The sequence below is a fragment of the Aquarana catesbeiana genome, linkage group LG13 (assembly GCF_042186555.1).
Source record: "Aquarana catesbeiana isolate 2022-GZ linkage group LG13, ASM4218655v1, whole genome shotgun sequence".
NCBI lineage: Eukaryota > Metazoa > Chordata > Amphibia > Anura > Ranidae > Aquarana > Aquarana catesbeiana.
The window spans coordinates 46,162,834-46,189,701 of record NC_133336.1 but is presented as its reverse complement, the minus strand read 5'-3'; the positions used below and the strand labels follow the sequence as shown (position 1 = coordinate 46,189,701).

Here is a 26,868-nt window from a genome sequence, read left to right as displayed (position 1 = left end):
CAAAAAAAAGGGCAGGCTTAGCACATATTATTCATCTCAACAAGTGGGGTGGTTACTCATGGATCCTACACCGTGTAGGGTGCTATTACCGTAACTAGAGTCATCAAAAGCAAAAATTCGGGTGTAAAGCACCAGAAAAGAGTTACTAATGACAACAGAATTCGATCCTTTTAAACGGTTCCCGACCGGCGCGCGCTGATGTACGTCAGCAGAATGGCACAGCTGGGCAAATGGGCGTACCCGTACGTCCCTTTAAATTTGCTGCCATGCCATTGCGTGCGCGCTGCCCGGGGCCTCCGTGAATCGGGTCGCGGGTCCTGCGGACTCGATGTCTGTGGTGATACCCGCGATCGCCTCACGGCGAGGAAGAACGGGGAAATGCTAATGTAAACAAGCATCTCCCCGTTCTGCCTAGTGACAGTGTCACTGATCTCTGCTCCCTGTGATCGGGAGCAGAGATCAGTGACGTGTCACATGTAGCCACGCCCCCCCTCACAGTTAGAATCACTTCCTAGGACATACTTAACCCTTAGAGCTGGTTCACACAGACCAGCATGACTTGCAGCGCAACTGCCTCAGGCGACCTGCACACGACAGCAGCAGCAACTTGCAAAACGACTTCTATATAGAAGTCAGTGCAAGTCGCCCCCAAAGTAGTACAGGAACCCTTTTCTAAGTCGGAGCAACTTGAGTCGCTCCTATTAGAACGGTTCCATTGTACAGATCGCAACGCGACTTGTCAGGTGGCTAAGTCGCCTGACAAGTCGTCCCAGTGTGAACTGGCTCTTACACTGCCCCCTAGTGGTTAACCCCTTCACTGCCAGTGTCATTTACACAGGAAACAGTGCATTTGTATAGCACTGATTGCTGTATAAATGACAATGGTCCCAAAAATGTGTCAAAAATGTGTCAAAAATGTCCGATGTGTCTGCCGTAATGTCACAGTCATGATAAAAATCGCTGATCGCCGCCATTACTAGTAAAAAAAAAAAATTATTAATAAAAATGCCATAAAACTATCCCCTATTTGGTAAACGCTATAACGTGTGTGCAAACCAATCAATAAACGCTTATTGCGATTTTTTTTACCAAAAATATGTAGAAGAATACGTATTGGCCTAAACTGAGGAAAAAAATGTTTTTTTATATATTTTTTGGGGATATAGCAAAATGTAAAAAATAATGCGTTTTTTTCCAAATTGTCGGTCTTTTTTTGTTTATAGCGCTAAAAATAAAAACCGCAGAGGTGATCAAATACCACCAAAAGAAAGCTCTATTTGTGGAAAAAAACCTTCAATTTTGTTTGGGAGCCACGTCACACGACCGCGCAATTGTCAGTTAAAGCGACGCAGTGCCGAATCACAAAAAAAAGTGCTCTGGTCAGGAAGGGGGTAAATTCTTCCGAGGCTGAAGTGGTTAAGAGTATCAAAATATCATATTTATTAAATAAATTTAGAACAGATTGGCAAAACAAGAAGCCAGGTGTCAAGAAAAGTGACAGCTTCACTATAATGGCCAGTAGAAAATCACTACATTAATTGATGCATCACACATACACATAAACATAAACATAAGACACTACAAATAACAATTAAAAAGAAGCGTCCGAACGCCGCACAGCAACGGACAGGTTAAGGTGTCAGATGAACCATTCATCATAAATATGTCTTTAATGAAAACAGTGTGCTATGTAAAGTGACAGCTTAACCTGTACATGGCTCCAGGAAGGAATGGATAGGGAGAGAGGGAAAGGAAATAAACAACCTCACTATCAGTCAGCCTCCTCTTTCCTTCTCTCTTCCACTCCTTGTAGTATCTTATGTTTATGTGTATAAGTGATGCATCAATTACTGTAGTGATTTTCTACTGGACATTATAGTGAAGCTGTCACTTTTCTTGACACTTGGCTTTTCATTTTGCCAATCTGTTCTAATTTTATTTAATAAATATGATATTTTGATACTCTTAAAAGGGTCAATATTGCGCTGGCCCACCCTTTGCAGCTATAACAGCTTCAACTCTTCTGGGAAGAGGTTTAGGCCCCTTTCACAATGGGGCGGTGGGTGCGTCAGCGGTAAAGTGCCGCTATTTTAAACGGCGCTTTACCGTCTATTCGGCTGCTATCGGGGCACTTTTACCCCCTGCTAGCGGCCGAGAAAGGGTTAAAAGCAGCGCTATGCCGGCAGTATAGCCGCGCTGCCCCATTGATTTCAATGGGAAGGAGCGGTATGCACACCGCTCCTTCACCGTTCCAAAGATTTTGCTAGCGGGACTTTTTTTAGCGTCCTGCCAGCGCACCGCTCCAGTGAGAAAGTCCTCGGGGGCTTTCACATTGGAGACACAGGAGAGGCTCTGTCAGGGCACTTTGAAGGTGCAATTTTTAGCGTTATAGCGCCTGCAAAGCGCCCCAGTGTGAAAGGGGTCTTAGGAGTGTGTCTTTGGGGATATTTGACCATTCTTCCAGAAGCACATTTGTGAGGTCAGGCACTGATGTTGGATGAGAAGGCCTGGCTCGCATTCTCCACTCTAATTCATCCCAATGGTGTTCTAGCGGGTTGAGCTCAGGACTCTGGGGTGTAGGAACTTGACTGGCCTGCACAAACTCACTTATCCATGTCTTTATGGACCTGCACATGAGCACTTTATGTGAATGATGTATTTATGTTTCACATGGTTGATTAGTAGTAGATAATAGCACCAGGATAACAAAATTGAGCGATGTGTACTGAGGTTTAGTAACCACTTTGTTGAGATGAAAAAAAAAAAACATTTCCCTCTGGCTGATGTGCACATTATAGGGATTTTAACAAATGTTGTGGCAGATCCCCACCTTTTGTTATTCTGAAGAAATAGCTGTTTGTCTGTGTCCATGTGTAGAGTGAATCTGCATGGGAGTGGTTTTATAATTATCAATCAGCTGTGCACCTACAGGGTTCTAATGAGCTAAACTGCTGGGTCTGCATCCCTTTAGACGTGATTTCCCTTTAGGAGTATCTCATCAAAAATTAAATTTTTGTTGCAGGGGATGCTCAAAATCTGACTTGTATCTTAGTGCAGACTTTTGGGAAAATCAGTGAGCCAATCACACAAGCAGGAAATTACATATCTGGGGGGAGCTCTGTAAACCATCCTAATACAGAACTCCTCGAGGTAGTCATATTGCAAAAAATTACAGCACTGCAGATTGAAAAGGAAATGTTATTTTTAATAACATTTTATTACTATATGACGTGTTGTAATTATATACACAATGTTAATTTTTTTTTTCATTTGTGATTTTTTTTTTTTCCCCACTGAAGTGGAATTACCCTTTAACCACTTCCTGTCTGCACTGTAGCCAAAAGACAGCTACAGCATGGGCTTACTTTACATGGACCTCCTCCCGTGATCGCGCTACCCGCGGCAGGCTCTGCGATCACCAAGTCCCCTGGACTCAGCTGATCACCGATCGGGGTAAAGGGCCAATCACAGAGGTCCTTTACCATGTGATCAGCTGTCTGCCAATGACAGCTGATCACAGGATGTAAACACAAAATGGTTATTGGCTTTTTTTGTCCTCAAGTTGACAGGGTGGGGAGAGAAGAAAGACGATAACCTGCTTCTGTTAAAGGGACATCAGCACTGATTATCAGTGCAGTCCCATCAGTGCTGCCTATCAGTGCCTCATCATCAGAGTCACCTATCAGTGCCCATCAGTGCTGCCTATCAGTGCCTCATCAGGGTCACCTATCAGTGCCCATCAGTGCTGCCTATCAGTGCCTCATCATCAGGGTCACCTATCAGTGCCCATCAGTGCTGCCTATCAGTGCTGCCTATCAGTCCCCATCATTGCAGCCTCATCAGCACACATTAGTGAAGTAGAAAAATGACATGTTTGCAAAATTTTATAACAAACTATGAAACATTTCGTTTTTTTTTTTCCACATTTTTTGTTTGTTTAGCAAGAAAAAAAAAATCCAGTGGTGTGAAAAAAAAAATGATAAAAATCTCATATGGGTACAGTGTTGCATGACCGCACAAGTGACAGCACTGAAAATTGGCCTGGGCAGGAAGGGGGTAAAAGTGCCCAGTAGGCAAGTGGTTAAAGAATGAAAATAGAGTGAAAATATAAGTTAGGACCCTTTTCACAATGGTGCTCCTTTGACATACTTTGCAGTGTGACATAAGCATATGAAACATTTTTTTTTCCCCTTAAAATCATACATAACTGTTCAAATTGCTACTCTGCATTTTCGCTTTGTTTTTACAAAAGCGCACTTTCCATTGTAAGCCAGATGCAGCATCAGACCAATGCTGCACCTACCTAGGCAAGTATGATTCTGCACAAAGATAAAAATGCAAACGTCTCTTTTAAAGTCTCTTCTAAATTAGGCCAAAATTATGGCTCCTACAACCAAGCAAAACATTTTAACCTCGAGAAAAATTCGTGTCCATTAGTCACGTACCTGCTAAAAATATATCCGTTTATTTATGAAGGAGCCGCACATAGAGCCAGCTCTTCCCATGAAATCAGGCCCCACCGCTACACTTTGCTTATAATAAATCTTCCAAGGATGATGGATGATCAGCGTGTGTGTGTGAGATTAAAAACATACCTTTGTAAACGGGCAAACATATATCTCACACACATGTGTACACAGGCTGACAAAGTGCACACCCGGCTGTGTGTGTATATAAACACACACACACACACACACATACAGTATCTCACAAAAGTGAGTACACCCCTCACATTTTTGTAAATATTTTATTATATCTTTTCATGTGACAACACTGAAGAAATGACACTTTGCTACAATGTAAAGTAGTGAGCGTACAGCTTGTATAACCGTGTAAATTTGCTGTCCCCTTAACCTCCCTGGCGGTATGATTATTTCGGATTTTAGGTGCTGAAAGCGGTACCATTATTTTGCATGGAAATTTGGCGTTTTATATTGTAGGTCTGTAAATCTTAACAATAACACACTTAAATCTGTCCAAACCAGAGTCTAGTAGATATCCCGGGTATGATAAAGTTTGAAACACAAAAACATAAATTATAATATAATAAATAAAAATAAATAATTTTAAAAAATTTAAAAAAATAGTAATAAAATAAATTTCCCCACAATTCACTATCGCTCAATTCTGCAAGTGTTCTAATTTATTATCGCTGTTTTCTAGCTGGTCTAAAGCCACTTTTGACGTAAAGGGACACTTTTTGGTTGCTATGGACAATCTCCAGTTTCCAGGCAGAAAGAACAGTGTATATCATGTAAAACTGCATGCAGGGCATGGGCCAAAGCACTGGGGACAAAAGGGATGTGAAATCATTTCATACAGTACTGTAATCTGTAAGATTACAGTACTGTATGTGTTATGATTTTGACAGTTTTTTGAATTTGCCGCCAGGCTCCGCCCCCGTGCGTCGCGCCGCTCGCAGGGAACGGAGCCTGGCTCGGAGAGGCTTCGGAGGAGGACGGAGCCCTCGGACACTGCGGGGGACATCGCAGGATCCCGGGGACAAGGTAAGTAACGCCGCCCCAGGATCCTGCAATGCGATCCCGAGTGTGGCTCGGGGTTACCGCTAATGGTACTGAATTTTAACCCCGAGCCACACTCGGGAAAACCGCCAGGGAGGTTAAAATAACTCAAACACACAGCCATTAATGTCTAAACTGCTGGCAACAAAAGTGAGTACACCCCTAAGTGAAAATGTCCAAATTGGGCCCAATTAGCCATTTTCCATCCTCGGTGTCATGTGACTCCTTAGTGTTACAAGGTGTCAGGTGTGAATGGGGAGCAGGTGTGTTAAATCTGGTGTTATCGCTCTCACTCTCTCATACTGGTCACTGGAAGTTCAACATGGCACCTCATGGCAAAGAACTCTCTGAGGATCGGAAAAAAATAATTGTTGCTCTACATAAAGATGGCCTAGGCTATAAGAAGATTGGCAAGACCCTGAAACTGAGCTGCAGCACGGTGGCCAAGACCATACAGCGGTTTAATGGCTGTGTGTTGAGTTATTTTGAGGGGACAGCAAATTTACACTGTTATACAAGCTGTACACTCACTACTTTACATTGTAGCAAAGTGTCATTTCTTCAGTGTTGTCACATGAAAAGATAGAATAAAATATTTACAAAAATGTGAGGGGTGTACTCACTTTTGTGAGATACTGTATATATACACATCCATACACACATACCAAATCCTGGCCCTAAATCAAAAGGTACGCCAGGTACAAGGCAAGTGTATGTCTTTAAAATGTAGTTTTTTTTTTTTTTGTTTTGTTTTTTAAAGGCCATTAATTCCCATTACAGTACCATAAAAGTAAATACATCACTTGTTTACACTCTTTTTTCATCCTGTGTTACACCTTATGCCCTGTACACACGATAGGATTTTCTGACAACAAAATCCATGTTTTTTTTCTGACGGATGTTGGCTTAAACTTGTCTTGCATACACACGGTCACACAAATCTTGTCGGAAATACCGAACATCAAGAACACGGTGACGTACAACACGTACGACGAGCCAAGAAAAATGAAATTCAATAGCCAGTGCGGCTCTTCTGCTCGATTCCGAGCATGCGTGGAACTTTGTGCGTCGGAATTGTGTACACACGATCGGAATTTACGACGACGGATTTTGTTGTCGGAAAATTTAAGGTCTAGATCTCAAATTTTGTGTGACGGAAATTCCGATGGAGCCTACACACGTCGGAATTTCCGACAAGGAAAATCCGACCGTGTGTACAGGGCATTAGTGCTGTTGATCTCCTGCGGCCGCTTGCAGGCACTTCCTGTCTACATGTACTGCAGGTATGGCATTTCTCAGTAAATAAAAATGTCGCTGGTAATGGTGCCTGAAGTGATATTAAATCATGTAGCTGCCCCTTTAAGAAAGTATGACCTTAACTGGTGAACAAAAAGGTAAAGGTGTTGGCGCTTCTCAGGGCGAACTTCCTAAAGGTGATAACAGAGCACTATGCCTGAGTAATTTAATCAGGAGTCAGCCCTGAACGTGTATCCAAACACCACGACCATTGGAGGTGGCAGCACAGCTTCATATATTTATTATCTGTAAGCTATTTGCATGTCACATATACTGTATACAACATATAAACAGAGGGTCACATTGCAGCTTCTAGAGTGGGAACAGCTGTTGGTCCTCATAAGTCCCAAAAATCCCAACATTTCACAAGCCGAGTGATTCAATGGAAAAGAAAAATTATGTCAGTGAGGCACGGCGTTTTTTTATCCGGTCCTATAGTGACAGCCAGGGCCCTGCCGTGATCTGATCTTCCTGGTGGCTTTCTTAGTTATGTTATTAATAGTTGCTATTAACCACTTGCTTACTGGGCACTTTTACCCCCTTCCTGCCCAGGCCAATTTTCAGCTTTCAGCGCTGTTGCACTTTGAAGAGAATTGCGCCGTCATGCAACGCTGTACCCCAATTACATTTTTTTATCATTTTTTTTCCACACAAATAGAGCTTTCTTTTGGTGGTATTTAATCACCACCGGGGTTTTTATTTTTTACTAAACAAAAAAAAAAGACTGAAAATTAAAAAAAAAAAAAACAACTTTTCATAGTTTGTTATACAATTTTGCAAACAGATAATTTTTCTCCTTCACTGATGGGCACTGATAGGCAGCACTGGTGGGCACTGATAATCAGAGCCGATGTCCCTTGAACATAAGCCGGTTATCAGCTTTCTTCTCTCCTCGCGCTGTCAACGTGAGGGGGGAGAAAAAAAACAGATAACCAAGGCTTGTGTTTAAATCGTGTGATCAGCTGTCATTGGCCCTTTACCTCAATCTGTGATCAGCTGAGTCTGAAGGACCTTGCTTTGTGTACTGGTCCAAATCATTTGGTGGAGGGGAGATTACGGTATGAAGTTGTTTTTTAGGGGTTAGACTTTTGAACAATTTCAAGCTCCCAACTTTGTGTGAACAGTTTGGGGATGACCCCTTCATGTTCCAATATGGCTGCGCACCAGTGCACAAAGCAAGGTCCATAATGACATGGATGAGCGAGTTTGGGGTGGAAGAACATGACTGGCTTGCACAGAGTCCTGACCTCAACCCGATAGAACACCTTTGGGAGCAGAGACTGCAAGCCAGGCCTTCTCGTCCAACATCAGTGCCTGACCTCACAAATGCACTTCTGGAAGAATGGTCAAATATTCCCATAGACACACTCCTAAACTTTGTAGACAGCCTTCTCAGAAAAGTTGAAGCTGTTATAGCTGCAAAGGATGGGCCAACTCAATATTGAACCCTACGGACTAAAGCCCCGTACACATGATCAAATTTTCGGCAGGGAATTGTGTGATGACAGACTGTTGGCCTAAAATCCAACCGTTAGTGTGCTCCTTCAGACAATTCTCTAACTTTAAGCCAACAAATGTTGGATGGCAGGCTAGTAAATTTTTGGCAGACAACAGTCTGTTGTCAGATTTTTGTATCGTGTGTACACAACTCCGTCACACAAATGTCCAAAGTACAAACACGCATGCTCAGAATCAATGCTCACCAAACACGACATTAGCAGAAGGTGCCCATAGCTGCAAAGGGTGGGCCAACTCAATATTGAACCCTACGGACTAAGACTGGGATGCCATTAAAGTTCATGTGTGTGTAAAGGCAGGCGTCCCAATACTTTTGGTAATATAGTGTAGTGACATGTGGAGCAGAATATCCACAAAAAGGGGTGAATGCAACATCCGCAGCTCCTGGGGAAGCAGATCTGGGAGCGATCCAATCAGCACATGTACTGGAAACAAAGTTGCCAGAGCACAGGATTAGTAACTAAGTATCCACGTTTATTGCAAACCATAATACACACTTAACAAAAAGGGATGTGCAAGTGTAGAAGGGTAAAGCAAGTGAGCACCATATATGAAACACAGGACCACTGGATAAATAAGCCCATAGGCAGTGAACAGGACATGCCAAGCAGGGGATTAGCAGCAGCGTCTGTTGACCGTCCTTTCACAGCTCAGTGACCGTATTCCATGTCACATAGTGGGTGGGCAACTACGAGTTTCACAGGTCCCATCCCCTTTGTCAAGTGGTTGGGCAACTACGCATTTCCAGGTTTTTTTTTTTTTTTTTTTTTTTTTAGGTGGTCTAGTTTTTTTAGTCCAACATTTTTCTTTTTCGTTTCCTTTTTCTCCTCCCCCCACTTGGAGTTTCTTTTTCATGATTCCCATATTTATACCCACCTATGTATCTGTCAACTACCTTCACACACAGGCTCTGCAATATTCTTTGGCACCATTTTTACTTCTGCCATCACTCCTTGCGGAGTTACACTGGGTTCACTATTAATAATTATCATTCATAACCTAATACTGTTATAATTATACACATATTTAATATTTTGTTCCCAGATACCCCTGCTTCATGAGTTACACATCATTTTTTCCATATGGAGATTATTGTTATATCCTGTTATAGTGCTGTTATATCCTTAACCACCTATACCAGTGATAGTGAACCTTGGCACCTCAGATGTTTTGGAACTACATTTCCCATGATGCTCATGCACTCTGCAGTGTAGTTGAGCATCATGGGAAATGTAGTTTCAAAACATCTGGGGTGCCAAGGTTCACCATCACTGACCTATACACACTAAATATCCATTTACCTTGAAATTTCCCCTCTATTTAGAGTATGGTTCATTATATCTATATATATATATATATATATATATATATATATATATATATATATATTCCATAGGAATCTCTGTCGCATCTGCTCCTGATGAGTGGACATATCCACGAAACGCGTCGAGCCTTGTTTGATGCCACAGCTACACCCCATATGGAATGATACTTACTTACTACCTACTATGCTCGATGATGCTGCTTACATACCATTCAGTCGATGTACACATACCATGTGAGCACAGATGTCAGTATCGGGCATGTTGCCGTCGGCATTTGTATGCCATGCCATTTTATATATTTACTATTATGATCATGTGTTGTTATGTATGTACTCTTTTATTCACCATATTTATGCCTTGTGCACGCTTTATGTATATATATATATATATATACACACACACACACACACACACACACAATAGTATATAAAACGTTTGATCAATAAATGTAATAGTCATATACTAAAACAGCGCTAATGTTGAGCACATGTAAACCTAAAGATAATGTGTGGCCAACTTCACACAGAAAAGTCCTTAAGAATAGTGAAGTAAAAACAGTGGTTCAGAGAGTGTTCAAAGTAGATCATATAGAATGTCACAGCGTGCACCTTCCACCCATCACTCCAATTCCACCATGCGTGAACTTACTCCCCTCAGAGGATCAAACTCACCAGAGCTAAAATATAAAAGAGCCTCCAAGGGAAGAAAATCTCCAGGCCAAACTGATATCAACACTTTTCCAGGAGATAAGTAGATGGTAGGGCTCCAAGAAGGATCATAGACAAAAGAAAAGCGCATATAGTGTAATCCCGTTTATTGATAATAAAAACCCATCACATCATACATCCCCCATCAATATATACGTACTAGACAAAGGCAATCGTAGAGCAAAAAGAGTGAGATCACCGTGCACTGCGCCGTAAGGACCTCCGGTCATCCCGTCTTGGCAATCAAGGAGCGATGGAAACCACTTCCTCGTTCCGGGTCCAACAGCGGTGGAGCGCACGCGTCACTTCCGGCGTCGTGTAGGTCACGCTCTTAACTGAACCACTGTTTTTACTTCACTATTCCTAAGGACTTTTCTGTGTGAAGTTGGCCACACATTATCTTTACATTTTATGTGCTCAACATTAGCGCTGTTTTAGTATAGGACTACTACATTTTATTGATCATACGTTTTATATACTATTGTGTGTATTTTATGGTTTTTAAACGGCAGCTTAGTCTCCACACCCTTATTTTTAACCATTTGGGTGCTTTTGAAAGGTGTATTCTTATTATGTCATCGTTTATGCTGGCTACTTTTGAATAGTGGTTGGTCTTCTGTGGCGCTGAGTGGTGTATTATAGGCTACACTTTTGTTATATATATATATATATATATATATATATATATATATATATATATATAATGAATAATTTTTTTATTGTCTCCAGATCCATGTTACCATTTAAACATTTTTATATTGATTTTTACCTCCACTATCCAATTGCTTCATTTAAAGTCCCAACTTCCCTTTATTCTCAACCGAAAACAGGGATGGAGGCACTATATTGTGCTTCATTTAAAGTCCCAATCCCTCTCTTCATTTCTACGCATTCCAAGGGTCCGTCCCTTTGTCAAGTGGGCAGACAACTATGCATTTCAGGGGTCCTGCCCCCCTTTGTCAAGTTGGCAAAGGGGGTTGGAACCCTGAAACGCATATCTGCCTGCCCACTATTCGACATCGAATGCTGTCACTGAGCTGTGGAAGGAAGGCCGACAGATGCCGTTGCTAATCCCCTGCTTTGCGGGTCAGACTCGCTGCCTTTGAGCTCATGTATCCAGCAGTCCTGGGTTCCGACTATGCTGCTTGCTTGGCTTACCTCTCTACACTCGGAGCTGCACATCCCTTTTCCTTATTGTAAGTGTGTATTATGTTTTCCAATAAATGTGAATATTTTGTTAATAATCCTATCCCCCGGTAATTTTGTTGTTTGCTCTTCAAATTAGGATAATGTGGGGGAAATCAATGGGGATGGAATCTTTCCCCTCCCTAAAAAAAAAAAAAAAAAAAAAAAAAAGCTGTGGATGGAGTTCTACTCCAAAACTGGTAATTACTGTCACTGGGACTAAAAGGTTAAAAAAAATCCAAAATGCTACAGTGTAACCCAATCAGGATTTGTAGGAATCTTTCACTGGAGACATCTGTTTAAAGAGGAGATTTTCCTCTTACTTCCTGTTGTGTCTCCAGGACAGGAAGTGAAGGGAAAATCTCCCCGGGAAGACAAACAGTTTTAAAAAGTCTGAAAGTGTTTTACACATTCCCTACTCTATTGTGGACCCCTAGCACACTGAGTTGGTTTTCAGGCATTTTAGCGCTAGAAATAGGCGCCTGAAAACCATCTCCCATTCATTTCAGTGCGTCTGTTCACACACAGGCGGTGAGCTTGCGGGACGTTAGGAAAAGTCCTGCAAGCAGCATCTTTGGGGTGGTTTGGAAGCGCTGTATACAGTGTTTCTAAAACGCTCCTGCCCATTGAAATGAGTGGCCAGCGCTTCCAAAGAGACTAAAAAAAAAAAACTTCAGAAAGGCGCAACACGGGCGTTTTTAACTCCTTCTTTGGGGTTAAAAGCGTCCCACTAGCGGGCGAAAAACGCCCCTTAAACAGTGTTAAAGCGTCGCTAAAACAAGTGTCGCATTGGCGCCAATGCGCCCACGGCCCCAGTGTGAAAGGGGTCTAAGACTTATAAAAAATGTCAATAATGTGCCTTGTTGCAGAGCTTCTGGTAGCCAGAGATCATGTGATCTTTGCCTAGGCTTTAAGTCACAAGAGAGATCAAAGGCAGCAGTAACCTGTATATGTGAAAAAAGGCATCTTACCTGTGTCTGTATTTCCTTTTGGATGCTTCATTTCCTTTGGGCCTCATTCACACAGGCGCTGAGGCTTGTAGACTGTGAACGGATGTTTATGTGGCTTGAACGGCCAGGTGCCTCGAGCAGAATGCCCATCTAGATGTATGGGCACTCAGGGGCTGCATGGACACAGCCGCTGGCCCCAATTTGGGTGAGCGGTCCTGAACACAGACAGTATGCACAACCGCATGCCTATCAGCACCGTGTGAATGAGGCCTTCAAGATGTACTCCAGCCTTCTATTCAGTCTGGCTCGGTTGTACAGGTTCCTCTCCGGTCCTCTCCGGTACTGAAACTTCTTACTCTAATCTCACCGCACGCTGTGAGCTTTTCGCAAGGTGCATTAGAAGCAAGTCAGATAGAGCCCACCTCATTTCCTGGGTGGAGGTCATCCAGCACCATTGAGTTATTTCCTCCCCAACCTGACTGTAGCAATGTCATTCACTGGATTTCAATTCTTTCCATCATGGAGGCCAAGCAAGAAATGTGGGCAATACCCTGGGTGGTCTTCATGCAAATGCGGTTTGTCTAGAAATGCCCACTTCTCCAAACTGACATCTGCCCATCAAGTCATTTTGATATTTTCATAACTCCTCCCAAGAGCCAGCTAATTGCTTGCATCGGGGTTAAATTTATTGTAAAGTTTTTTTTTTTAAATAACATGTTATACTTACCTGCTCTGTATACAGTAGTGGTTTTGCACAGAGCAGCCTGGATCCTCCTCTTCTCGCCAGCACTCTTGGCTCCTCCCTCCTCCTGGGTGTCCCCACAGCAAGCAGCTTGCAATGGGGGCACCCAAGCAGGCATGCTCCCGAGCCGCGTCTCTGTGTGTTTATTCACACATGGAGCTGCGGCACGCCCCCAACCCCCCCTGTCTTCTGATTGGCTCACTGGCTGTGATTGACAGTGGCGGAGCCAATGAGCAATCGCCAAAAGCCAATCAGGAGTGCAAGTCCCTGGAGAGGCAAGGCTCTCGTGGACATTGCTGGATCGAGATGGGGCTAAAGGATTAGGGGTGCTGGGGGGGGGGGGGGGGCTGCTGGACACAGAAGGTTTTTTACCTTCATGCATGAAGGTAAAAATTATTGTGCCTTTACAACCACCTGAAGGGCTCTCGAGAGGAGCATTGAGGCAGAGTGGAAGCTATGTACAGCACCCTGCCACCAGTCATGATCTGCCTGCGTTGCACAGAGAGCTAGTGATGACAACATGGGGTCTAAAATAAGATATAAGATAAGATAAGAAAGGTTTTATTTAGTTAGCATACTGTTGAGGGAGAGGGAGGAACCAGAGAAAGCGAAAATGAAGGTAGATTAAACATCAGCTTAAAAAAAAACAAAAAAACAAAACAAAAAAAAAAAAAACACATTACATCCTATCTAGAAATAGCCATAACCTGGAAAAAACGCTTGCTGACCTCAGCTATGGCTACAGCTCACAATAAAACCGAAAGAAATTCAGTCTTTTGACTCTACAATGTTACCCGAGTTTTTTTTTCACCATAACACAAATAATTTTTATTAACACTATAAACAGATTACAAATGTACAGACTCAATGTGACACAAGACTTTGTATTCTGAGCTGCGGCTGTGTTCAGCCACTCGACATGTACACAGAACACGGAACGTATTGGTTTGAAACTTAACCAAGTGCAAAGCAAAGGAAACCGAGAAACTTGTAAATTCATTCGTTTTTTTTTTTCTTATGGAGCTTTTGCCAAAATAAAGAACTTTTGTTTTTAAAGCAGGTAACAGAAATAGCTGATGTTAGGTTTGGGGCTCCTCAGCCATAGAAGGGACATCAGATGAAGTCAGTTGAGCTGAATATAACTGAGCAGGAAGAATAATTTAAAGATTAACGCTCGGCTTCGTCAACTCATTCCCGCATTCCATGAGTCCATACAGATTGAATATGCTGCAAAAATCAAGTGCGGTGTGGGCTGCCTTTTACCGAAATGTCACCCGTTACCAAAGTGTCACCCATTCCTGAGTCATATTTGCCAAGAAAACTAAAACTATACCCAAAAAAGCAGTTCGTGATTCCGTGATCAGTCCTCATCCACGGAGCACAGGGAGCGCTAACCTTCCTCTAACCGCCATTTCTGTGACTCTTCCTCCCGAACGTCCGGTCGGATTTGGTTGCGCATTCCGCCCAAGACATTGGAAGTGGCTTCCGTCGCTACTATTAGAGGCTTAACCACCGCGGGTGGGATTTGTCTCAGGACTCCTCCTACGGCTCCCGTCACTCCTCTGTTCTCATGCTCGCGGGCAGCCGTCTCATAGATTGTTTGAGCAGTGTCCGTTATTCCCTGGTGGGAGATAAAAAGTCACGTTGGAAAGATGTATATTGGGGTTCCCCAACCTACTGAATTGTGTTAGGTTGAGTTATGTTTTAATTAGTTTGTAGCTTAAGGTGGTTGTAAAGCCTTAGAAAGTCTTTTTAAAGCAAAAAACAAAACAAAACCTGTAGGCTCTGAGGAAGAAGGTACTCCTTCGAAACGCGTCAACCAGCAGTGGTCCTGTGGTCTTTCCCTCTGGTATCTAGAGACTGACAGTTCCAGGACTGATTGCCACACACATGGTTTTTACAGACTTTCATTCATATGTTTGTGAGTAGTTTTTTAACTGTTTTTTTATTAATAAATTATCTTGGGATAAGGCTGGTGCACCCTCTTCTTTTTATCTTTTCTCTGACCACTAGAATATCCCCTATCCAGGAGGGCAGCAAGGCCAAAGACACTACCCCTTGAGTCATTGATTACCCAGTCATCACATTAATGCGCAGCAGTGTTTTTTTTTGCTATCAATAGGCACGTTTGTTATTTTAATGCAAAAAAAAAAAAACCTTTACAACCACTTTAAGCCAGCCATAGGTGGATCGAATTTTGGCCAGATGAAATTCAATCAACTGCAGTTCCACCAGCCTGTCAAGTTTTGTTCTTGTGATCACTATATCTGCAGACAGTGATCATTGTATTTTGATGATGGGGACAGGCTCCCTGTACTCCCCACTGGCAGAACACAATAGCACTGCAGGAGGGATTCTCCCATTAACAGGGATTGTGTTGATGGGGGAATTGAGCAATCTTCTTTCCTTCAACCCCTGGAAAAATTGCATAATGTATGGCCTGCCTTACCCAAAGTCCATTTAAAACTAATGTCTATCAAAAGCGGGCCAGAGATGGATCAAAATTCGGCCAGCTCAGCAGGGACCGGCCAAATTCAAATCCAACCATGGCCATTTCTGCTCGACAGCAGTCGAACAGGAATGTTGGAAATATTTAATTCAATCAGCTGCATCGCTGATCAGTGTATTCTGACAGCGCAGGAGTCCCCGCTGTCGGAATACAAAAGCACAGCAGCGAGGATTCTTCCATTCGCCTTGCTAGTGTAAATGGAATCCATTCCTTTTTTTTCCAATCAGCTTGCTGACTGATTGAAATACAAAAGACCCATCTATGGGCAGCCTGTCCACAGGGTGACAACAATGCTGCACGATTTCACTGCAGATTAAACAGTGTTGTCACTCTGTGAAAGGAAGTGAATAAAGAACAGATCTAGTAGAAGGATCGACCATTAAGAAGAAGTGATTTTACAGAAAGGATTCAGAAAAACATCCATGTAAACTATAAAGGGGCATGACAGTCCTGGAATTTGAACCTTTAAAAGCTACCACCTACATTTCAATCCTCGCCGTTTTTGTAAACTCTATAAAATCAAAGTGTTTTTAAAGACTACACATTTTTTTTTTAAAGTGGCTATAAAGTCTAAACATTTTTGCCTTAACCACTTCCTGACTGCCCCATAGCAGATTTACTGCTAGAGGGCAGCCGCATTGAGCAGGATCACGTATCTTCTGGAGTTCGAGTGCTTCAAGTGGTAGTAAACTCGCTATATTAACTTGTACCTACAGGTAAGCTTACAATCAGGCTTACCTGTAAGTACAATGAGTATTATACAGAACACTAGCTTAACAGCTGCTGAATATTTTGTACGTTTTACCTCTTTTACCACAGCGTAGGCTTTGGCCACGCCTTCTCTGAGATCGACAGGCTGATGCACCAATCTGTGATGAGAAAATCTTTTGGCCCTTTTCAGTTCTATAGGACTCGGCCCAGGGGACACCATGTCATAGGCGGTCTCTGCTGCAGCCTGATCAGCACAGGGGAAGATAAAAAGCAAAAAGGAAGCATTATATTTTAAAGTTCAGCAAAACTAGTTTCAGATTTACATAACCACAGACCCATAGCATGTAACCAGATAAAACGTCTACCAATATGTACAAGTGAACCAGGAAGGCGAGTCCTACAAGACAGTAGAGAAATAAGAATACCTGAATAGTTTGGACAACTCTATTGGTGAGTTCCAGGGCAGCCATTGCCGTAGACGTGCCGAATGAAGCAGCTCCTTTTTGGAAGCCCCGTACGATGCGGCCATCTTTGCAGTATTGCTCAATAGGCAGCCACACCAAATCCTTAAGACCCTGAACTGAAAGAGGATGCACATTGTGAAACACAAATCAGGCTTTATTCCAAAAGAATGCACATTGTGAAACACAAATCAGGCTTTATTCCAAAAGATCCCAACAAGTTAGCAGTAGAGCTGCTCGATTCTGGCCAAAATGAGAATCACAATTTTTTTGTTTAGAATAAAGATCACGATTCTCGCAGCGTAACATCTTTCACAGCATACAAAAAAATTGGGCTAACTTTACGGTTTAGTTTCTTTTAAATTCATTAAAGTGTCAAATTCATAAACTGTCCTCCCTAGATACCTGGCACATGAATTCCTATGGGGGGGGGTTTGAAACACTGATTAGAGCCAGAGGCTCTAATAGGCTTCAAAATAGGGTGGGCTCAGGGTGCAGAGAATTGCGTCTGGAGACCACCCAGGTGTTCTGCAACAGCGAATAAATATTCACTGTTGCAAAACTGATCCTCTTCAATCGGGAAGCGGGTCTGATACCAGTCACCCGATTCGCTGAAAGGACAGGCGCTCCTATTGGACGCCTAGGGAGGAGGGGAGGAGACGCACGGTCGAATCGAGGAGAAGAGCCGTTGGCTGATGCCTGGATGCCTGACTCCCACCGCTGCCTGGCTTCCAAATCCCTGCTGCAATTGGTGCCCCGATCCCCAAGTGCCAGTGGCAGACACCTGGGGGGGGGGGATGGGGGGGTTTGAGGTGCCACGGGGGGGTGGTTGTTTGCTCCCCCCCCAAACAAAAAACCACCAGCCGCCACTGCAAGTGACCACTGCACCCACCTATAACCGGTCTTTGCAGCTAAGAGCACTTTGATTATATTGGTCAGACAACGCACTGCCATCTTTGCTGCCATAGTGCTATGTGCTGGGTGTTCAGTGTGCCCCTGTACCTTTAAGGAGGGTCAAGGCACCCTGGTATTTTCTGTAGTCCTAACTCTAAATCATGAGAGCCTCCATAGTAGAAGCACATGCATTATAATGGATAGGCAGAAGGCAGGTGAGTCTGGAGGGAGCCCACCCCCCCTTAAAGGCACAGGGACGCACTGGACACCAGCATATAGCACAATGTCAGCAGAGGTGTCCAGTGTGTCCCCTGACCAATATTTCAACAGTGCAAACAAATGGCCACTGCCCTCACCTATAACTGGCCTTTGAAGAAAGGAGCACATGGAAGGGTAACGCATGCAAAACAAAACCAGATACATTCTCTAGTTTTGTTTGACATGCGTTGCCCTTCCATGTGCTCCTTGCTGCAAAGGCCAGTTATAGGTGGGGGCAGTGGCTATTTGTTTGTACTGAGGGAATAAATATTACCTTTTGCAGGGAGTCCCTCTCTCCCCAATGCAAGAGTTAGCTGCACATTTTGCCTATTGGAGGAAGAATAAGGTTATATGCTTACTTTATTCCTTGTTCCTGCAGGCTTCCTCCTTTACATGTGACTTGTCCCCTGGAGCCTCTTCCCTTCACTGCCCAACCACTAATGCAGCTCCTTGGTGTCATCCCATAATCCCATACAATGCAGGAGCAGCAGCCCCGCATTGTACGTGAGGGTGCTGAGGGCCCACCCGCGATACAGAGCACTGGACAGCGAAGAGTCCTGGCTCTACAGAGTGCTGGCTGCCTGGGGAGCAAGGACTAAGGTAAAGATATCACCTTATTCATCATCCCTGCTGCCATCAGGGGTTCTAGTCACATACTAGGTGATTAAATGGTGCCAGTGTTTCATTTAAAGTGACTCTGTGGACATAGTTATCTTTTCTGCTGCTAGTGCCACTGAACACCCTTCCATCCTCTTCAATCCTGAGAAATCTTCTAAAGTTCTCAGATAAACTGACTCTTCCAGCAGGTCTCACGGGTCCCCCCCCCACCTTTAACTTCTATGTCACTACTGTATCCTTCCTGTAATGATGTAAAGGTCAGCTGGAGGGACCATTATGATCATCCAGAAGGATTGGAGTTGGAGGATCGGAGTAATGTTCAGCAGCAGGTAAAGTGTGTATGTTTGGACACCATTTTGAGAGGCCATGTGGCTGTATTGGTGGATATGACATCTTATATTGGGGCTGTGTGGAGCCTACGTTACATCTCAGGCATCGTAAGCCATACCTTTGTATGTTCTATACTCTTGGAATCTTTTTGGGTAGTGTAATTTAGTGGGAATTTGATTTTTTATACCCAATACCTCCTTGATTAGGCCCTATCATTTCAGACACTAAAATCTGACATCACTATACTATCAATTATGGTACATGAGCCCTCTGAATTCTTTTAGGTTCTTTTTAGTTTCATTTATCAAGGTGTGGATTCTGAGGAGAATGTTGTGAAATGCGTTGATCCATTTTGCCAATTTGGACTTAAATACATGTGACAAACAAATATAATTGCATGTGGCAATCATGATCTGCACTTTTATGATGTTTTTAATAGTGTAATAGAGATTTGTAAAAAAAAAAAAAATTTTATTCAATTAGTGTATGTTCTTTTTGTGGCACATCTACAGTCCCCTTTTTACTTTTCCTCCTCCCTTTTTTTTATTATTATCATCAAAGGAAAACTGTCCCAAAATAGTAAAAAAAAAATATTTTTGTTTTTATTGAACTGCTTATTTCTTGCTACTGCAATAACCTACCACCAAAGAACAACCCAAAATAAATTCTCCTGCTTCTGACAATCGAAGTGATACCACATATGTGTAGGTTAGCTGTTGGTTGTACCCATAGTGCAGCCCAGAAACAATAGTGCACATTTTGCTTTTTTTCCCTACCTAAAAACACACCGACACGAAAAGAGAATGATACAATATATCTGCCAAAAACACGGAGGGTGGGCTTCACAGTGACTGATCACTATGATAGCCAATCATAGGCCATCACAGTGATCAGGTGACCAGGAATCAGCCATTCCGGGTCCCGATCGTTAGAACGGGGCCCGGGGCTCTCGATGATATGTAAATATGTGGCCCTACGAAAAAGAAGCCCAGTGCAGTGGGGCCGCATATTCTATGCATGGTAGTAAAAAACCTTCAGTATGCAGCTCCCTCCCGCAGCCCCGTTAATTATTACCAGAGCCCAATCCAGCAATTTGCATAAGAGTGGCTGCTCTATTGGTTCTTTACCCCCTGATTGGCTGAGACACAGCAGCAGGAGCCAAGGTCAATCACAGCCAGTGAGGAAGGAGTGGGGGCGGGCGAAGCCAAGAGTGAGCATGCATGAGAGCCCCCATAGCAAGCCGCTTGTTATTGGGGGACACTGCAAGGGGGAGGAGCCCAGAGCACCAGCGGAGGACACGAGAAGAGGAGGATCAGGGGTGCTCTGTGCAAACCCCTAAGCCTTTAATAAATCTTTAAATTCAAAATTGTATGAAGACACCCTCCCTGCACCAATGAGATTGCTGTCTATGGTACTTATCTCACACACATACTTCCTGTAATTTGAACACCCTAAACACAAAATAATTACCAAGTTGAACCAAAGAATGCATCGGCCCCACTCCTCCCAGAATTCCTGGCAACTGGTTCTTCTTAATGTCCGTCAGCCATTCGTTAAAGGCATAGGAGAAAAGTTTATCAACACCCAATAGACTGCAGAGGAAAAAAATGGAAAAATACATTAAAAACAGGTGACTTTGTAAGTGTAGTGTGCTGTTGAATACAAAATGAATAAAGACCTTTTTTTTTTTGGATGAAAAAGGCACACTGAGGTCTATGCAGATCATACGGCACCGTACAGCATTCAGGAATTTATAGGCAGGGGAAGAAGAGGGAACATGTCTACTGGGTTGGGGGGGGGGGGGGGGGGGTTTACAATTCATCATCCTAACAATGTTAAATTTCTCTGAATATTGTTTTATTGATTTCACCCCCATTCCCCCATCCAAGTGTCTCTTTTGCCCAAATGGACAATTTTATGCTACTATTTGCTTCAATTAAACTTGTACTTTGCCCACTCAGGTCAGATTTACGGTTGTGTATTATTCAAAATTTATATTACCCATGCCGATAGCAAAGCCTCTTCAGCTTTAGTTCTGAGTTGTTCAGCTGGGCCAGGCCAATCAATATTCCAGTTAACGTACACTAGGAACACAAAACACAAGAAGTGAAATGGAGAGGCTCATATAAAATGGAATGGGATGTATTCAGCACAGGGTGACCAGTCTAGCTGAAAGACGCTGAATATTTGGAAACATATTACGCAATCTCTGCTTGACTCATCCATAAATGTCCACACTGACCTTATTGTCCACTTTCCTGGCATCAATTAGTACACTGCATTGTGTAACATTTTTCCATTACACAAAACTTTGCGTGGAAAATAAAGAACTTAGATAATAAAAGTTTTTGGCTTTGGATAGAGTAGGTAAGGATTAAAACCCTGTCAGTTTATTTTTTGTTGTGTCTCATTGGGGGATATTCCTTTACTTCCTGTGCTGGAGACACAAAAGGAAGTGTTAAGAAATGTCAACCAAGTAAGGAGAATTTCATAGTCATCACAGGAACAAGCAGGGCCGGGAACATGCAAAAATGGTAGGACCTGCAACCTATGCTGCTGAACTGAAGTAGCTCACAGCTCGGGGGGCGCACTTTGACCTTTTCATTCTGGGTACTAAAGGACCTTATTCCACAGCTGGGAGCAAGGGTCCCCACTAGAATATTTACTCTCAACTCTTGTTCTGGTGACAACAATGAGAGTTTGGATGTCCTATCAACTTCTGTCCCAGTGACCATGCAACAGGACAAATAGAGATGGTTAATCTACCTAGCGGGAACACAGACAGCATATGGCTACACATATACTTTTAGTACATAATACATGCATATTGCACCAGGGTCCCATATTTATGGTTATCTGCAGGTGCATGACTAACCTGGTTAGCTCTGCCCCGCTTTAGACATTCTGTTTGCCACCAAAGAGGCTTTAAAAGACTATAAATATAATTGATTATTGACTGATGTTTGCGGTTATCAAGCAGCTGTCCAATTCCCCCATGTCCTGTATCCCATCCGGGCTTTTTGTGAGATGATAGGTTTGGAGCTCCTAATTGTCAGGATTTCTGCTGTAGTCAGCCAGCAGCAGCAGCAGCAAGTGGGTGTGCTTGTGTAACCAGGGCTCTTCTGATTCCAACCCCATCACCATCTAAAGCAAAGTATTTTGTGTATGGTGTACTTTATAGCATCTGTGCATCTATAATAAAATTGAATCCCTCTTAAATTTTGCTCATACAATAGTGGAAAGAAGGACCCACCTCCACCCTGACCACCTGCCCTATCTGGTACCTCCTCATATCTGCTCAGACAGATATGGAAGGGAGACTCATGTCCACTCGACCACCTACCCTATCTGGTACATCCTTGTTTCTGCTCAGACAATAGTGGAAGGGAGGACCCACCTCCACGCTGACCACCTGCCCTATCTCATACCTCCTTATTTCTGCTCAGACAAGTGGAAGGAGGACCGATCTTCTACCCTGACCACGTGCCCTATCTGGTCCCTCTTCAATGGTGCTCACAAAACAGTGGAAGGTAGGTCCAGCCCCCAACCCATCCACCTGCCCTATCTGATCTCTCTCTATTTGTGTTCAAACATTGAAAGGAAGATTCTGTCCACACCCAGACCACCTGCTGTGACCCAGGTACCCACAAGCCGTGTGTTTTTTTTTTTTTTTTGGAGTCATATTCAGCAGAACAGCTTACATAAACATTATTACTCCCCCCACACCGAATCCCTACCTGATCCATTGAGACATGTTTTCCATGGTAATCCAGTCTTATGGGAACTTCAGAGGTGAATCGGAATTCTCTGAACAACAGGTGACAAAAGTAATCAGTAAATGCACATTACAGGGGTTTATAAAAGGCAAAACTGCACATGTATTGCAGGGTCTCTGTTGCAGAAAGAGCTTACAATCTAAAGCTAAACATAGACAAATGTCCCTGAGAGGAAGACGAGACATCCACCTTTCATCTGTAGTACTGTGATTTGGCACTTTCTTGTGTAACTTACCCATTAGGCAATCTAAGGGTGAATCTGATTGGACCATTCATGGCCAGCCAAATGTCCCTATTACAAGCAGTTATTACAGCCAAATAAAGGGAATCTAAAGTCAAAACAATTTTCTTATTATTATGGATAAACAAGGAATGGCTAAAACCCATCAGTTTTTTTTTTTCCACTGGAGGGATTTCCCTTTACTTCCCATCCTGTTGACAGAACAGAAAGTGAGAGAAAATCACCAAGACAAGTGTACCCCATTTGAAGATTTCCCTTCTGTTCCTGTTCCAGCGACTTGAAAAAACGTCAATTTTCTCTCACTTTTAGTTGCACTTTAGGTCAAAAGCTAATTAACCTATTAGTACTAATAGGACTGCAACCATAAACCTATCAATAGGAAACCCCATAACCTCCACGTCAGATAGTGTCCCTGGTAGAAACTGAAAACAGGGCTCAAAACGCTACAACTCAAAAGCTGCCAGGCACTGGCCTGTGCCACCATCCCTGTTTTTTTTAATTTTTAAGAATGCACAAAAAGAAACCAGTGGATCAAGACACATAAATTACTCCATTGCGTAAACCTGAAAACCATGGGTGGAGTGGACGTGAACCTACAGACGCCTGCTCGACCCCAACAATATGATAAGGTCTGCACACCTAAACAATAATAATTATATCTTAATCCACCCATGTGAAGGGCCCTCCTTGGCCCCACGGGATGCACAGGTTTTCCATGCATCCCTGTAAGGCAGCCTCTTTAATTTCTACTGAGATTTAGAGGATGCACTGCCGCTGGTACCAATTTGACAGCTGTGCGGGTGTGTGTCTCCAAACACCGACAGTGTGCATTTGCGGGCATGCACCTGCACCGATGTCAAATAGACATGAATGGGACTACCTGTACCCAGATGCATGGAACATCTGTGCATCCCATGTGGGCAAAGACGGCTCTTCCCTCATGTGTACAGATATGTATTGCCCATGTGAATGAAGCCTTAAAGTAATGGGTGATTAAATCACAAAAGGTCTTATCTTATAGACCAGGGATCTCCAAACTTTTCTAAAGAAAGGGCAAGTTTACTGTCCTTCAGACTTTATGGGGGCCAGACTGTGCACAGTAGAAGTAAACAATGCCTGATCTTTGGTATTAGAAGTAGAAATAATTGGTGTCGCTGGGGGGAATATTGCCCTATTGTTGGAGTCAGTGGCAGGAATAATGCTCAAGGGCTGGATAAAGGCAAGCAAAGGGCTGCAGTTTGGAGACCACTGTCATAGGCCAATGACTCAATATATGTTAATTGAATTAGCACACCATGGAAACCAAAATACTGCAGCAAAACTTATTTGTATAAGCCCCTAATAGCGTCAATTGATGACAAAACGCATAGGGTGGAGCTAAGGCGCGTGACATCATTGCATTGCGGCCATCTCGTTGGTTTGAAACTTTTAATCTTTGTAACATGTTGAATCTGCTTTGATATATGTAATAGAGTTTTTTTAATATGCGAGTGACCATTTTTACTAGACCATGAAGCGGCTCTCTTCCCTTTTTTGATATATATAGGTCTTTGGGAATTGATCCCTTGTCTTGGCGCAGTGACCTTTAACCTGGAAAGTGTGTCTGTGGTATTCCACAAGTACAAGTGCCAGGTGATCATGGGGATCGGTTGTATGGATATGCTGCATGAGCGTTTATAACCGCTTATCATCTGGTGATCAATATCTGGCGGTAAGAGGCTGCATGTTCTCATTGAAGGTGAAACAGGCTTTTTTGACATCACTCCATGATCTCTGAGCACACTTCAGGTGATTTCATCAATTTGTGGACACTTACTATGGACTTTTCTTTTATGTATATTTGTTCATGCAATTATTCTGCTTGAAAACATTGCATCTTTTCTATAAAAAAAATGTACAGTAAAATAAGTATTGAACATGTTACCATTTTTCTAGGTAAATATATTTCTACAGGTGCTATTGACATGAAACTTTACCATGTTGGTAACAACCCATGCAATCATTACATACAAAGAAACCAAAACAAGTAAGTTCAGAAATTAAAGTTATATGTAATAAAATAGAATGACACAGGGAAAAAGTATTGAACACGATAACTGAAATGTATTTAATACTTCGTTCAAAATCCTTTGTTGGTAATGACTGCATCAAGACGCCTCTTGTATGGAGAAACTAGTCACATGCATTGCTCAGGTGTGATTTTGTCCAATTCTTCCACACGAATGTCCCGTATACACGATCGCACATTCGGACAACAAAATCCATGTTTTTTTTCCCGACGGATGTTGGCTCAAACTTGTCTTGCAAACACACGGTCACACAAAGTTGGTCGGAAATTGCGAACGTCAAGAACGCGGTGACGTACGACGAGCCGAGAAAAATTAAGTTCAATAGCCAGTGCGGCTCTTCTGCTTGATTCCGAGTATGCGAGGAACTTTGTGCGTTGGAATTGTGTACACATGATCGTAATTTACGACAAGGGATTTTGTTGTCGGAGAATTTGAGAACCAGCTCTCAAATTTTGTGTGACGGATGGAAAATGTCCGATGGAGCCTACACACGGTCGGAATTTCCGACAAAAAGTTCCCATCAAACATTTTCCGTCGGAAAATCCGACCGAGTCGACGGGGCATAACAGTCTTCAAATCTTGAAGGTTCTGTGGGCCTCTTCTATGAACTCTGATCCTTAGTTCTTTCCATAGATTTTCTATTGGATTCAAGTCAGGTGATTGGTTGGGCCATTCTACCAGCTTTATTTTCTTTCTTTGAAACCAATTGAGAGTTTCCTTGGCTTCGTGTTTGGATCATTGTCTTGCTGAAATATCCACCCTCGTTAATCTTCATCATCTGATGGCAGCAGATTTTATCAAGAATATCTTGCTACATTTTTCCATTCATCCTTCCTTCAATGATATGACGTTTGCCAGTACTGAATGGTGAAAAACATCCCCACACCATGATGTTCCCATCTCCAAAATTCACTGTTGGTATTGGGGGGTGATGTGCAGTGTCATTTGACCCCCCCAAACATGGTGTGCATTATGGCATCCAAAGAGTTCAAATTTGGTTTCATCTGACCAGACTATATTCTCCCAGTATTTCACAGGCTTGTCTAAATGCTGTGCAGCAAATTTTAAATGAGCTTCAACATGCTTTTTCCTCAGCAATGGAGTCTTGCGTGGCGAGTGTGCAAATAGGCCATGGTGGTTGAGTGCATTACTCATTGTTTTCTTTGAAACAATTGTACCTGCCAATTTCAGGTCTTTCTGAAGCTCTCCACAAGTGGTCCTTGGCTCTTGGACAACTCTTCTGGTAATTCTTTTTACTCCTCTGTCAGAAATCTTGTGAGGAGCACCTGCTCATTGAAACATTCAGACGTTTAGAAATCCTTCTGTAATCAATCAGTATGCCATCAGTATGTTTTGCAACAAGGTTGCAAAGGTCTTGAGGGAGCTTTTTTGCTTTCTAATTACTGATAGGTTTCCACTGGTGTCTTGGCTTTCCGTGCCTTTTTGCAAACCCCTTCCTTCAAGTGTTCATTACATTTTCCCTGCGTCATTCCATTTTATTACACATAACTTCGTTTCTGAACATATTTGTTTTGGTGTCTTTGAATGTATGGATTACATGGGTTGTTAATGACATGTGGTGAAAATTTCAGGTCATTAGCACCTTTAGAAATATATTTACCTAGAAAAATAGTGACATGTTCAGTACTTATTTTACCCGCTGTATATGTTTGCTGCCTACAAGTTGTGCTAGCTGCTTACTATTGATTTTTTACCTAAGCACAAGTGGATTTATCTATTTTTATCATCAACCATC

At 42.8% G+C, this 26,868-nt stretch overlaps 1 protein-coding gene across 2 annotated transcripts in view; it reads right to left on the bottom strand.

Moving 5' to 3' along the window:
* Nucleotides 1–14,070: 14,070 nt before the first annotated feature.
* Nucleotides 14,071–26,868, bottom strand: part of ATG2B (autophagy related 2B) — a 132,623-nt gene continuing 119,825 nt past the window's right edge. For both annotated transcript variants that reach the window (XM_073609132.1, XM_073609133.1), the window contains 6 exons: nt 22,764–22,833; nt 21,028–21,110; nt 20,497–20,618; nt 16,891–17,045; nt 16,560–16,709; nt 14,071–14,866 (listed from right to left, as the gene is read on the bottom strand). In XM_073609132.1, coding sequence (XP_073465233.1) covers nt 14,636–14,866; nt 16,560–16,709; nt 16,891–17,045; nt 20,497–20,618; nt 21,028–21,110; nt 22,764–22,833 — 811 coding nt within the window. In that variant the 3' untranslated portion in view covers nt 14,071–14,635. The remainder of the gene's footprint in view (nt 14,867–16,559; nt 16,710–16,890; nt 17,046–20,496; nt 20,619–21,027; nt 21,111–22,763; nt 22,834–26,868) is intronic.